Genomic DNA, 13,819 nt, shown 5'->3' on the forward strand with positions numbered 1-13,819 from the left:
GGCAAGGCATGGGGCTTCACCCAACTGGGCCAAGTCACCCTTTTCCTCTCCAATCTCCTCAAGAATCTGGCCCTCCTTCCTCTTCAGTTTCCATTCCCTCCTGGCCAGTTTAATGCCAAGAAAACCCCAGGAAAGGTCCACCTTAACATGGCCATAAGTCCGGAAGGGCTTGAAGGCATGCAACACAACACACAGGAGGCAGGGATGGACCTTTCCAGGAGGGTTTGGAGCTTTGCTTTGGCTAGGGCCTCCAGTTTCCCTGGAATGTCCTCCCTTTTGAGTCTGACTAGGAAGCATGCATGGCATGGTTTGGAGAGCCAGGTCTTCCTGTTTTCCTGGCATGTCCTCCATTTTGACTCTAGGAAGCATGAACCTAGCATTTCCAAGAGCTCTGCTTTAACTGAGAAGCAGAGGCTGACATTTCTATGGAGGCTCTGAGCTTTCCTTTGGCCGGGTCCTCCATTCTCTTGGCCATGTCCTCCCTTTTGAGCTCGACTGGAACTTTCTTTCTAGGAGGGCTTGGAGCCAAGTCTTCCCCTTTGGGTCAGACTAAGAACCAGGGATGGCCCTTTCCAGGAGGCCTTGGAGCTCTGCCTTCTCTTTGGAACCTGACCATGGAGCAGGAGTGGCCCTTCCCAGGTGGGCTTTGGCCAGGCCCTGCAGCCTCTCTGCCATGTCTTCCCCTTTTCAGCCTGGATGGCCCTTTCTAGGAGGGGGCTGAGCTTTTCCTTGGCCAGGCCCTGCTCCAGTTTGGGGCCCCTTTGGGGCCTGGCCATGGAGCAGGAGGGCTGGGGGCTTGGGCTTTGGCCAGGCCCTCCTCCAGCCTCTCTGAGTGGCCCTTGCTCTTGGAGGCAAGGAGGGCTTGGAGGAGGAGGAAGGAAGGAAGGGCCCTCTTTCTTTCTGAGGGGAGAGGGGGTGGCTTCTTCTTGGGTGGGAGCCTTCCTCCTCCTCCAGCTGCTCCTCCTCCTCTCTCTAGTCTCTGCCTGCCTCTCCTCCTCCTCCTTCCCTCTCCGCCCCGCGCGCCATGGCGAAGTGAAGCAGCCTGGAGCCTGGAGCCAGGGCCGGCTGGGGATGCTCTGCTGCGGCCCCTCTCCCCGGCTGCCGGGCAGAAGGAGACCTCGCCCCCAGGAGAGCCAGAGCTGGAGCCGGGAAGGAGCCTCCGAGCCATCGGGGGAGCCCTGAAGCCCAGCCCCGGCTGCAGAGAGGAACAAAGCCTTGCGCTGGCTGCAGGGCGCAGGAGGAGCCAGGAGCAGAGAGGGTCCCCATGGCTGCCTCCTCCTCCTCCTCCTCAGCCTCCTCCTCGCCTCCTTCTCCTTCTCCTCCTTCTCCGCCTGGGGAGCCCAGCTTGGCCGGCTAAGAGGCAGCCCCCCTCCGCCTTGGGAGCCAGCTGGACTCGGAGGCAAAGGAAGGAAGGAAGGAAGGAAGGAGAGGGGCTGGGGCTTTTCCCCCTTCTGCTTTTGGGGCACAAAAAAAGGAGGCCTGGGGGGGCAAGGAAGGTTGCTTTGGGGAGGGAAGGTGGGAGAGGAGCCTCCTTTAGGAACCCCCCAGACCCCTCTGCAATTGAAACCCCAAAGAAGAGGGCTGAAGATGCAAGGAAGCCCCTCTCTTTGAGGCTAGACTCCCCATAAGATTTCTCCCCCCCTCCACACACACACACAGTTGCTTTAGTTTTGGGGTGCCCCAGGCCCAGCATTTGACCTTAAGGGCGAGGAGAAGCCAGCTTTGGGGCCCCCAAACCTCCCTGAAGTTCAAACTTGGAAGCAACCCCCAAAAGAGGAGGGTTTAAGATGCAAGGAAGGCCCTCTCTTTGAGTCCAGACTTCCATAAGATCCTCCCTCCCACACATTGGGGGTGTTATTGCCTCAGTTTTGCCCTAGGGACCCCCATTTGGGCCCCAGCATTTGACCTGAGGGGCGAGGAGAAGCCCTCTTCCCTGCAGCTGAAACTTGGGGTGCAGGAGGGAGGGCAACCCTAAAAAGAAGAGGTTGGAGGATGCAAGGAAGGCCCTGTCTTTGAGTCTAGACTTCCATAAGCGTCTGCCTCGCATGCGCTGAGGGCTTCGTTGGCTCAGTTTTGGCCCCAAGGACCCCCATTTGGACCCAGAACGTTTGACCTTAGTGGTGAGGAGAAGGCCCTTTTCCTGCAGTTGAAACTTGGGGGGCTGGAAGGAGGGCAACCCCAAAAAGAAGAGGTTGGAGGATGCAAGAAAGAAGCCCCCCTCTCTAGTTCTAGCTATAAGCTTCCCCCGCACAGTGTCTTGCCAAGGAAAGGGGATTTCTTGTTTCAGTTTTGGCAACATTTGGGGTGTCCCAGGCCCAGAGTGTTTGGCCCCAGGGGTGAGTTTTGGGGGTGTGCTGAGGCAGGGGGTGTGGAATGGCTGGCAGAAGCCGCCACTCCTGGCTCAGCGTGTTGCTAGGTCTGGTCCTGGGCTTCATCCTTGCTTCCCGGCTCATCTTGCCCCGAGCCTCGGAGCTGAAGAAAGCTGGGCACCAGAGGAAAGCCAGCCTGGAAGGGTGCAGGGCCAAAGGCGGCGGAGGCGGGGGGCTCCTGCTCCACCGGGACTCTCGGGGGGCATTGCTTTGGCACCAGGAGGCGGCCACCACCACCCAGCGCCAAGGCGAGATCCGGCCCGCCAAGAACTTTCTCTTCGTGGGGGTCATGACGGCTCAGAAGTACCTGCAGAATCGAGCCGTGGCGGCATACAGGTGAGCATTGGCATGAAGACACCCTCACACACACACACACACACACACACACCCCTTCGAAACGGCAAAAGGTCTTAGCCCCTTTGCCACCTCCAAAGCTGGCTTGTCATCTCTCCCGGATCTGTCTCCTGCCTTGGCATTCACCTCTAGTCTGCATCTGCTTTTCTCTTTCATGCCCATATTGTATGTGGCAGGGAGTGCCTCATTTGCACCCCTCGCCTTCCTTTCCTTCTCCATAATTATGTGGCATGTCTTCAGCCTGTCTCTTTGCATAATAAATGGGGAGCAGTGCCTCTATGCCTAACCTTTCCCCCCTCAGGATTTGAGGCTTGCCCATGCTTGTCTGTTATTTCTTCCTCGATGGGCAAGATCCACTCCTTCTGGGCCACCTTTTGTTCGAAAAGAACTATCTCTAGGATACAGAACGCTGCCTTTCACACGACACACATTTACCTTCCAGCACAACGCACACCCATTTGGAGAAGGGTTTGGCCGTGGGTAGAAAAAGAGACCCTCCCGCCTCCTTTGTGCATCTGGTTGGCTTTCCGTCTGGCCAAAAGAGGAGGGATTGCATTAGAGACAAAGGATATCTGGTTTGAGGCCTCTTCTGGCTTCCAATAAGCACCTCAAGCCTAATTCATCTTTGCGGGTGGGAGGGATTTCTTATGGCATACCTGCTTTCTAAGCACAGACAGACAGAGGACTGTCATGACTGATAAGGCCTCTCTTGTGTCTTGAGGGGCAACCAGTCCTAAGCCAGCGGTTCTCAACCTGTGGGTTGCAACCCTTTTGGGGGTTGAACGACCCTTTCACAGGAGTTGCCTAAGACTGTCAAAAAACACATATTTCCTGTGGTCTTAGGAACCGAGACACCATTCCTCTGTAGTCGAGGGACACCACAACATGAACTGTATTAAAGGGTCGCGGCATTAGGAAGGTTGAGAACCACTGTTCTAAGGTTTCCACGCATGCTGTATTGCCGTCTTTATGCGATTGAAATCCTACATGGATAGCTTCCACCTTGGATGGATAAATCCGTCCTGAGGATGACCATCAGGTTGAGTGGTTTTGTCAGAAAAGGGTGGAGGAAACATGTATGTGTTCTGCATCCGTGAAAAAATAAAGCAGACTGTTTTGTATACATGAGTATACAAAGACTGAAATGTTGGCCGGTCCCCTCCTTTTTAAAATGGAGCAAATTTCAGATGCACAGCACCCAGCGCCTTTAATCCAGACTGAAGTCACGTTCTGACATTCTTTTGAATGGGTTTTCCTCCTCCCCCAGCTGCTGCTACTTCTTTGGTTGGAGGCTCTGCCTTCGCTTGAGGCTTGCAGCAGGAGAATGACTGAGTTGAAACAGCTTGGGTGGGAGGTGATGATGACTGGCTAGACACCGAATAACCTGGAGCTGTGAAATTCTCCTGTCTAGAGGCGGCTGCTCTTGCAAAAAACGGTTGCTGGGAAGGAGTTCACAGGAGCATGACCTGTGCTCTAGGTCAAATCATTCCTCTTGTTTTTGAAAATATAAAAGTTAAATTGGCATTTTGTTCAGAAAGGAAGGCATCGTATTCCTTGGGTCTGTATGCCATATATACTTGACTATAAGTCGAGGGCAAATCCAGGGCCCACAATGATAGATTCTGATATGACCCATGGATAAGTCGAGGGTAAAACTTAGGGGCATGTAACAAAGGATCTAAAGCAGTGGTTCTCAACCTTTGGTCCTCTAGATATTTGAGACTTCAACTCCCAGTATTCCTCAGCAATGAGCAGACTGACTGGGACTTCTGGGAACTGAAGTCCAAAACATCTGGAGGCCCAAAGGTTTGATCTAAAGGATGAAGCAAAGGAGAATGCCAAAGAACACAAAATTCCAGCAGACATAACTGTTTGTGCTCACACTGAAGGCTGGATGGATGAAAGAATAGAAGAGGGACTGTGTTTCTAGGACAGATTATATTCTTGCTTTTCACCAGGGAATGGTTCCTTTTTATATATATAAGAATTAAAGTACAGTACTTTCATTGACTCATGGATAACTCGGCTCAGACCCTTTGGGGCAATTTTTGACTAAAATTTCTAGACTTATACATGAGTATATACAGTATGGAAGTGTTCTACTTGTTTCACAAATGCCAAAGGCCTATAAAATTTGATGGAGAGTTCCAATCTGTTTCCTAACCCCTAAAGCAAAGATGTTGGCTTGACTTCAGCTCCCATAACAATGTCCTGTAGGGCGGTTCGATTTATTTTTTCAGTTGTGTTTGTAGTCTGCATTTTTTTGCCATTGAACTCAAAATAATTTGACTCTCTTTTTTCCCCACTTCATCTTTACAACATCCCTGTGAGGGAGATCGAGCTTAGAGTTCCCAGATTTACCCACCGACTAACAGTTCAGTGAGAGACTTGAATTTGGATCTCCTTAGTCTCAATCCAGCTACTAGATCATACTAGCTATAGTGTCTTTATCATGGGTATACTCTGTGGCATGAAGACCTATATCACACTCCTATGAAGGATTCAGTGCTAAGTTGCCAGCAGGTGATGGCTTTGGCTACTTAAATGATGTTCACAGCTGCCACGACGTTTAGTTCCCATGCAAATGAATGGCAGCCATTCACTTCTATGGAAGAAAGGAAACACTCAGCGAAACCTTCAGTGGAAGAGACTACTCTTAAATGGTGCACAGCTTTGGTCTGAATACCTTCCTCTCGGGTTCTGTTTCCTGGGATCCAACTACACTGTAGAAATAATGCAGTTTGACACCACTGTATATGGCTTGGCTTTGTCCTACAGAATCCTGGGATTTGTCATTTTGTGAGGCATCAGCACTCTTTGGCAGAGAAGACCAAAAACCTTGTAAAACTACAGGTCCCAGAGTTCAATAGTATGGAGCTGCAGTGCTTAAAGTGGTGTCAAACTGCATTATTTCTACAGTGTAGGTGCACCCTTGGTCATATGAAGAAGTTTAGGAGAACGTAGCAGAGAGCTGAGGTCTAGCTATTATAGATGAATGGGTTTTTAGCAGAAAACTCATTTTAGGAATAGGTTGGACTTTGCTATTCAAGCATATACTGGAGCACAAACTGACTTGTTAAAAGTTGTGTGGGTCACCTGAAAAGAACGGTTTAAAAAGTTTCCTTTGTTTGTGGTGGTTCTTTTTTGCTCTGAGTCATTTATGTGGCACCTACTATGTGTCCTTGTTCTCAATGCGACGCAGAACATCTAATGGTCGTGTACTGAATTATAACTTTTGGCAAGAAATCTGGCACAAATGAGTCTGTAATTGAAACCAGCTCATTTTCATTTCCCCCTTCGAACAAAGTGGAAGCTTTTAAATGAAATTGATTGAGAAATTATTTGCCCCTATTCTTGCAAGCCAGCAGGCAGAGAAAGTTGCACTTCTGGGGAACAAACTGCTTTGCTGGCGGAGGATTTCCGGCAATCCTAGGATTGTCTGCTGCTTTTTTAAAAATGGTGTCCTATTAATAAACACATCACCAGTATGTTCACAGTGTTATATACAGACATTTGAACCTTCATTATGTGGTACCACTAGGCTATGTATTGACTGCTCTGACTGGCAACAGCTAAGACTGTAGGTAGTAGATGGTTTTTCTCAACTCTGTTGTCTGAGCTCTTTTGGCTGATGGTGCAAAATGGGTGCTTTTTCATTGAGTTACAGTGTTTTCACAGCAAAACAAACCATGGGTTTGTGTTAACTACAATTCATTGCATAAGTCAGAGAGAGCATGGCAGATGATCAAACAACAAGCCATACCTTGTGTTCTGCATTTCTGGTTTGCTTTCTTACTTCCCTCTCACCTCTTTTATCAGTCCTTGCTTAAGAGTGTGCAGTTGTGGAAACAATCCAGAGACTAGCCATTGTTGCGGATTTGGAGGCCACAACAATGTCTAAACCAAGCAAAAGTTTGTAAACTGTGGGTGGGTTTTGGCTCACATCCCAATACAAACCCCAAAACATTGTACCAGAACTCTCTTCTCAATATGGCTTGAATTTAGAATCATAGAAGGGGCCACAAGGGCCATTTAGTCCAACTGTTTGCCATGCAGGAATAGACAACTTAAGCACTCCTGAGAGGTGGCCACTCAGCCGTTGTTGCATGGACTTGCAAAAGAAAGTCTATCACTCTCTGAAACAAGTCTATTTCATTGTCGGATAGCTCCTACAGTACAGTCAGCCCTCCACAATTGTGGCTTTGGTTTCTGCAGATTTGATTCATAGGTTATCTTTAGGCATCTCTGGGTTCTCCAACATGTCTCTATGGCCAATTTTTCCAGAGGTTGCACGGGTGGACATAGAGATTTGTGTATCCTCTAGCACAATTCTTTGGTCAACGTCTGGTGGATGTTGACCAGAAAGTTGCATTGGAGGACCTAAACATTCCTAGAGAGGTGTTCTCTCAGTGTTTTTAAATAAGTGGGGTTTTTTATTTGCGATTTCCCACTTTCATGGATTCCTGTATCTCTAACCCCAGTGAATGTGGAGGTCCCACTGTACAGAACTTCTTCCTAATGTTTAGGAGGGAACCTAAACATATCTCATTTTATACCTGAGCAGAATGAAATGGTCTATCTAGCCCAGTGTTTCCCAAACTTTGGTCTTCCAGATGTTTTCAACTTCAGTCCCCAGTATGCCTTACTGTTGGCTAGGCTAGCCAGGGTCTCTGGGAATTGAAGTCCCAAACACCTGGAAGATCAAAGTTTGGGAAACACTGTGTATCTCTCCCTTGAGATATTTCTCAGTGCATGCATGTTTCTTATTTTTTGACATCTAGCTGGCTTTGGTTTATGGTAGTCCTATGAAGGAGACACCTCTTAAGAGTTCCAGTCACCAACTGCCCTGGCTAAGATCTTGCAACACATAGTTGAATGAAACCATCTGTAACGTTTCCTCATCTCTTCCTATTGCCTTCTACTTTATCATGGAAGACATTTTTAAAAATCCCCTTCCTTCCACCATAAGGGGAGAAAATCTATCTTGGAACTCAAGGAAGCAGGAGGCAGGCTGAATATAATAGAATTTGTGCATGCTGTGCTTTTTTTTTGTTTTGTTACAGGGGTTTTATTTCTCTCTGTCTGTCTGTCTATTTGCTCTGGGAGCATAAAAATAGTATCACCTATTTGGAATGGAATAGTCGATTCAACTTCCTAATTCTGTGCATTGGTAGGTCAGTTCCAAGGCAGCTCCGTTTAAGCAAAGTATTCAGTTCTGCCTTCAGTAAAAGTTTCTTCCTTCTCCCTTTTCCTTCTCAATAGCTGTGTAACTGAAGTACAGTCACCCCTCCTTTTTTGTGGACTTGGGGACCGCATCCCTTGCCCATTCGCGGGCAGCAAATGGAGGGAGACACAATGGGTTGTGTGCCGCTGTTCAAGCCAATGGGGCTTGAATATTGGCAATTTTCCATTTTCGTGGAGAGGTCCGGAATCGATCCCCCACAAAGAAGGGTGACCGTACTTGTGGTTTAGGATGCATCTACACTGTAGAAATAATGCAGTTTGACACCACTTAAAGAGCTGTAACTATTCTATAGAATCTTGGGAACTGTAGTTTTACAAAATGACAAATCCCAGGATTCTGTAAGATGGCAGTTAAATTGGTATCAAACATCATCATCTCACCTCCATTGATCTCGTTTGTACTATTGTTGGTGTGTGCTTTCAGTTTATTTCTGACTTATGGTGACCTTAAGGCAAACTTATTGGGGCTTTCCTGGCAAGGTTTCTTCAGAGGTGGGTTGCTATTGCCTTTCTCTGATACTGAGAGAGTATTACTTGCCCATGATCACTGGATGGATTTCTACAGCTGAGTGGGGATTTGAACCCTGGCCTCTCAGAGTCCCAATCCAGCACTGAAACCATTATACTACACTGCCTCTGTGCTATTAGCATTCTGCATTTTCTTTCTGAAATGTGCAATTCTCTCTCTCTCTCTCTCTCTGGTTAATAAGTAAAAAGTGATTGCGAGGTTATAGATTATTGCTGAAGAAGCTGAAGGAGAGAATTGAAAAACAAAGTCCTTTATATGAAAAATCTATTTTGAGTCATACTGTGAAATTTATATGCACACAGACAAAGGCAGATCATGTTTGATACCACCTGAATGACAATTAGAGCGGGGAATTCTGTATTGTCCAAAATAATGGTATGCATATTTATTTTACCTTCAGATTTATATCTTGCTTTATTATTCAAATAAAAATCAAAGCAGGAAAAACCCAAGTAATTAGTGCCAGTATCCATTCATTAAAAAAGCAGCACTGCTAAGGCCGATACTTTAAACAGCAAGCACCAGCAGTGCTAAAACTATAGTTTTTTGTGGGTTTTTTGGGCTTTGTGACCATATTCTAGAAGAGTTTATTCCTGACGTTTCACCAGCATCTAAGGCTGGCATCTTCAGAGAATGTTCAGATCATTCTCTGAAGATGCCACCCACAGATGCTGGCGAAACGTCAGGAATAAACTCTTCTAGAACATAGTCACATAGCCCAACCCCCCCCAAAAAACTATGGATGCTGGCCATGAAAGCCTTTGACTTCATAGTGCTAAAACTGATACAAAATGCAACTCGCCCAACCAAGTTAGCATGAGTAAAGAAATGCTTACCATCCAATGAAAGGCAGTAAAAAGGAAGGCTGGCAAATCTGTGAAAGCATTTCACAGTGGTATACAAATCTGTGATTCCCTGGTTGTTCCCATAGGATCCAAGTTTGGAAAAGTTGCATGACATGAATCTATGGTGAAAACTAGAGGACCACATCATGCCTATCAATGCAAGACAGCTTCCTTTGTTTCTACAGTAACTTAACCCAGGAAGCTGTCTTTCCTTGAATCAGCCCTTTGGTTCATGTAGCTCAGCAATGTCTACCCAGGCATGGAGAACCTGTTACCCTTCAGGTGTTGGACTCCAGTTCCCATCAGAACCAGTCTGCCTTGCCAGTGGTCAGTAATGGTGAGAGATGCAATCCAGGAACAAACACCTGGAGGACCACAGGTTCCCTGCCCTGATTTATTTGCAGTAGCTACAGTTCTCCACAGTTTGAGGCTGTTGTTATTCTAGTAATGTCTCAGGGTGCCAAACCAGAAACCCTCCGCCTCCCGTTTTCTTCCATTATTTAACTTTTTACTTTGCCCTAACTTGAAGTAGCTTCTGGTGATGTAAATGATGCCTTCCCTTCTTTGTCATCACGAGAGTTCTGTTAGGTAGATTAAGTTGAGAGATTGCATCTGGCAGCTTAGTTTCCCCCCAGTGAGAACTGTTAAGTTGAGTGAGGATTTGAATTTAAAATATAGTTACTTATACTTATAAAAGTATAATAAGTAATTAAATCATACAATATGTCGGGTGTTACGGTAATTTTAGATTAACAAGGCAAAGGTGAAGGGGCAAATGACTGGCAATTGGAAGAGCAGATGTTAGAATTGATAAGGTGTGATAAAAATTTTATGAGTGAATTTACTGATGAATCTCTTCTGTCCCTTTTTTTATTAAAGGTTGGAGTACAAAAATAATTCTTTGAATACTTAAATTAATTCAATATGGGTTGAAGCAGCAGCTTGAATATATCGTGTAGTAGAAGTATATATATATTGTGTGTTAAAGAAAATAGGTTAGTAGGATATGAAAATAGATCGATTTTTAGAGGTATGGGGGAGGGTTTTTATTACTTACTGAGCTTTGATTTAGGGGCTGTCCACACAGGCTAAAAGGTCCATGTTCCCCCTGTCCTCATAGTGTCCTGTATGGACAATGCATGCCAAAACCCTGTGTGTGTGTGTGTGTGTGTGTGTGTGTGTATATGTTTTTAGAAAGAAATTTTTAAAAGACTATTTTATGTGTTGTCCCAAAATAATACCCACTCTAATAAATGTACTTTTATTTATTTTATAATAGCTCCTGAAGAACGCCAATTGGTGACAAGACCAAAATGTGTGAGACCTCTTAAGATATTAAAGTTTTTAGACCATCACACACAGCATGTAGGACTTTGGACCCATACAGACAGGCCAAAATGAAGCTGCTTCAGGTCACTTTGAAGATATGCTGTTTAAATGTTGCATGCGTCCTTAAAGTCCAGTAGCTGCCCCAAAGCCACAATCTAGTCCTAAGGACTGGTTAGCAGCTTTGGCGCAGCTTCCAGACTGTCCAAAGCCTGTCCAAAGCCTGTCCAAAGGAGGGTGACTAAAATGGTGAAGTGTCTGGAAACCATGCCCTATGAGGAACGACTTAGGGAACTGGGTATGTTTAATCCGGAAGAGAGACGGTTAAGAGGTGATATGATAGCCCTGTTTAAATATTTGAAGGGATATCATATTGAGGAGGGAGCAAGCTTGTTTTCTGCTGCTCCAGAGAACAGGATCTGGAGCAATGGATACAAACTACAGGAAAAGAGTTTTCAGTTCAACATTAGGAGCAACTTCCTGAAAGTAAGAGCTGTTCGACAGTGGAACACACTCCCTCGGAGTGTAAATAATAACAATAACAATAACAATTATTATTATTATTATTATTATTATTATTATTATTATTATTATTGGAGTCTCCTTCCTTGGAGGTCTTTAAACAGAGGATAAATGGCCATCTGTCAGAGATGCTTTGATTGTGATTTCCTGCATGGCAGGGGGCTCGGATTGGATGGCCCTTGTGGTCTCTTCCAACTCTGTGATTCTATTCTAGGGTGTCATCTGGTGTGTTGTGAGCCTCCTGCCTCTACCTAGTGACACCCCTGAAACTATTATGAATTAGAAGTCCTAATCGTTTGCTGCAGCTCACCCAGGAATCTATCACTGGATCAAGATCTACATTCTGCTTACCCTGGCAGAAAGCTACACTGACCGTGTGATGGAGCATCCAATACTTTGGTGACAGAACTGTGTGCAGTATGTTAGTGTTATATAGCAGACCGTGGGGGGTGCCTCACCGGAAATCAGCAACCTTTGAAACTTTCAAAGCAACTGCCTTGGTTGAATGTGGTGTTTGTGCATTGAAACCGCCGGACTATGTTTTCTCACTGTTGTCCCTTGCAGTTAATCTTTCATGGTGCTGGGAAGCAAGTCAGATAATTAATTGGCTTTTGCAAAGGGAAGTCATTAACGGGAATAGCTGGGGAGAACCTAATCTTGCCACTTTATCAGATGAATCTGTCTGGGTGGGGGAAGTGCTCTTTGGTATAAGGTAGGGCTGCATCGACCACAGTGAAAGCAGCTTTCAGGGACAGATTAAAAAAACACAACACCGGATGTATAGTGCTGGATTTGGGGAGGGACGGCATTTCTTCACAGCTTCTTCTTTGCATTTCTGCTTAGGTTTTAAAATTCCTGATGATACTTCGGGAAACAAAAATGACCCAGAGTTAATGTTTGTTTGTCTCTTTCTGGGTTTTGTGGTGATGGTGGAGGAGCAGCAGTTTTGTTTTGGTTTTAGTTTTGTTTAATTTGGAGGAGAGGGGAACCCATCTCCTGGAAGTGATTTCCTAAGAATGAATGAGGAATTCTCTCTCGTCTCCTTTCATTTACTAGCTGCTTGCTGTAAACTGTAGCCCTGTCTGTCTGGATTTAAAAGTAGTTGGCATGGGTGAGGAAGGAGGGAGAGAAGTATGGTCTCTCCCACAAAACAATATTTGCGTATGTATGGGAGGGGAACAACAGTTTCCTAAATGGATCAACAATACCAAATTCTGGCCTTCCAGATTTTAAAAAGGTGGATTTTAATCAAGAGGAGTTGTTCAGTTCATCTCTTGAGTACTGTACAGGTTGAGTATCCCTTATCCAAAATGCTTAGGACCAGAAGTGTTTTGGATTTCAGGTATTTCATTATTTGCACATACAAAAATACTTGCATTCAATGGCAGAGAACAAAGCTATATGGAACATTGAACTATCCCAATTGAAAACCATATTGGAAACTAGTTGGAAGTAGATCTAGAGAATAAATTTGAGAACCAGTCTTAAATGGTAAACAGTAGCAAATCAAAACAGTTGGAAGTAGCAGTCTTCAGTAATAAGTAACCAGAGGGCTTTTCCTAATTGATATTTTCCTAACTGAAAATATAGGATCTTATATTTCAAAAATACTTGTATTCAGTGGTAGAGAACAAAACTATATGGAACATTGGACTATCCCAATTGAAAACCATATTGGAAATTCATTGGAAGTAGATCTAGAGAATAAATTTGAGAACTGGTCTTAAATGGAAAACGGTAGCAGATCAAAACAATTGGAAGTAGCAGTCTTCATTAATAAGTAACCAGAGGTTTTTCCTAATTGATTTTGGTCTTTTGCTCTGCAGAACGTGGTCCAGCACCATCCCTGGCAAGGTTGAGTTCTTCTCCAGCGAGGGTTCGGATACCTCTCTTCCAATTCCAATAGTGCCACTGCCTGGTGTAGATGACTCTTACCCACCCCAGAAGAAATCCTTTATGATGCTCAAATACATGCATGACCACTACTTGGACAAATACGAATGGTTCATGCGGGCGGACGATGATGTTTACGTCAAAGGGGACAAGTTGGAGAACTTCCTCCGGAGTTTGAATAGTAGTGAACCTCTCTTCCTTGGACAGACAGGGTTGGGTACCACCGAAGAGATGGGGAAACTGGCCCTGGAACCCGGAGAGAATTTCTGCATGGGGGGCCCAGGTGTGATCATGAGCCGGGAAGTGCTGCGGAGGATGGTCCCTCACATTGGGGAGTGCCTTCGAGAGATGTACACCACCCACGAGGATGTGGAGATCGGGAGATGTGTACGAAGATTTGCAGGAGTGCAGTGTGTGTGGTCTTACGAGGTACGTTGGTAATGGAGACTGCTTTTAATATTCAGTGCTTTTTAAAAAAACAGTCAATACTATTGTCATGCTAGGAGAAATCTCAAATTAGGTGACATAGTCATCTGGAAATCTGCATGCTTTGTTTTTCGTTTGTTTCTAACCCAAAACATGTGGGCTGAAAAATTCCTCAAAAGGAGAATGACGCTGGAGGACTTCCAGAAAATCTGCTTTCAGATTTCACGGTTTTGGTTTTGCAAAATTTTGGTTGAATTTGAATCTGGAAAATAATCCTCTCTGCAGTTGTCAGCAGGGGAAAAAAGTTGTGG

The 13,819-nt window shown here is 45.5% G+C and overlaps 1 protein-coding gene across 1 annotated transcript in view; it reads left to right on the forward strand.

Moving 5' to 3' along the window:
- The first annotated feature begins 1,379 nt into the window (after window positions 1-1,379).
- LOC149307432 (chondroitin sulfate synthase 1) overlaps window positions 1,380-13,819 on the forward strand; it is a 75,030-nt gene continuing 62,590 nt past the window's right edge. The window contains exons 1-2 of the mRNA XM_089539152.1: window positions 1,380-2,705; window positions 13,016-13,511. Of these exons, the coding sequence (XP_089395278.1) occupies window positions 2,374-2,705; window positions 13,016-13,511 (828 nt within the window). The 5' untranslated portion in view covers window positions 1,380-2,373. The remainder of the gene's footprint in view (window positions 2,706-13,015; window positions 13,512-13,819) is intronic.

The sequence above is a fragment of the Sceloporus occidentalis genome, unplaced genomic scaffold (assembly GCF_023333645.1).
Source record: "Sceloporus occidentalis isolate IW3139 unplaced genomic scaffold, rSceOcc1.0.p SCAF_9, whole genome shotgun sequence".
NCBI classification, from domain to species: domain Eukaryota; kingdom Metazoa; phylum Chordata; class Lepidosauria; order Squamata; family Phrynosomatidae; genus Sceloporus; species Sceloporus occidentalis.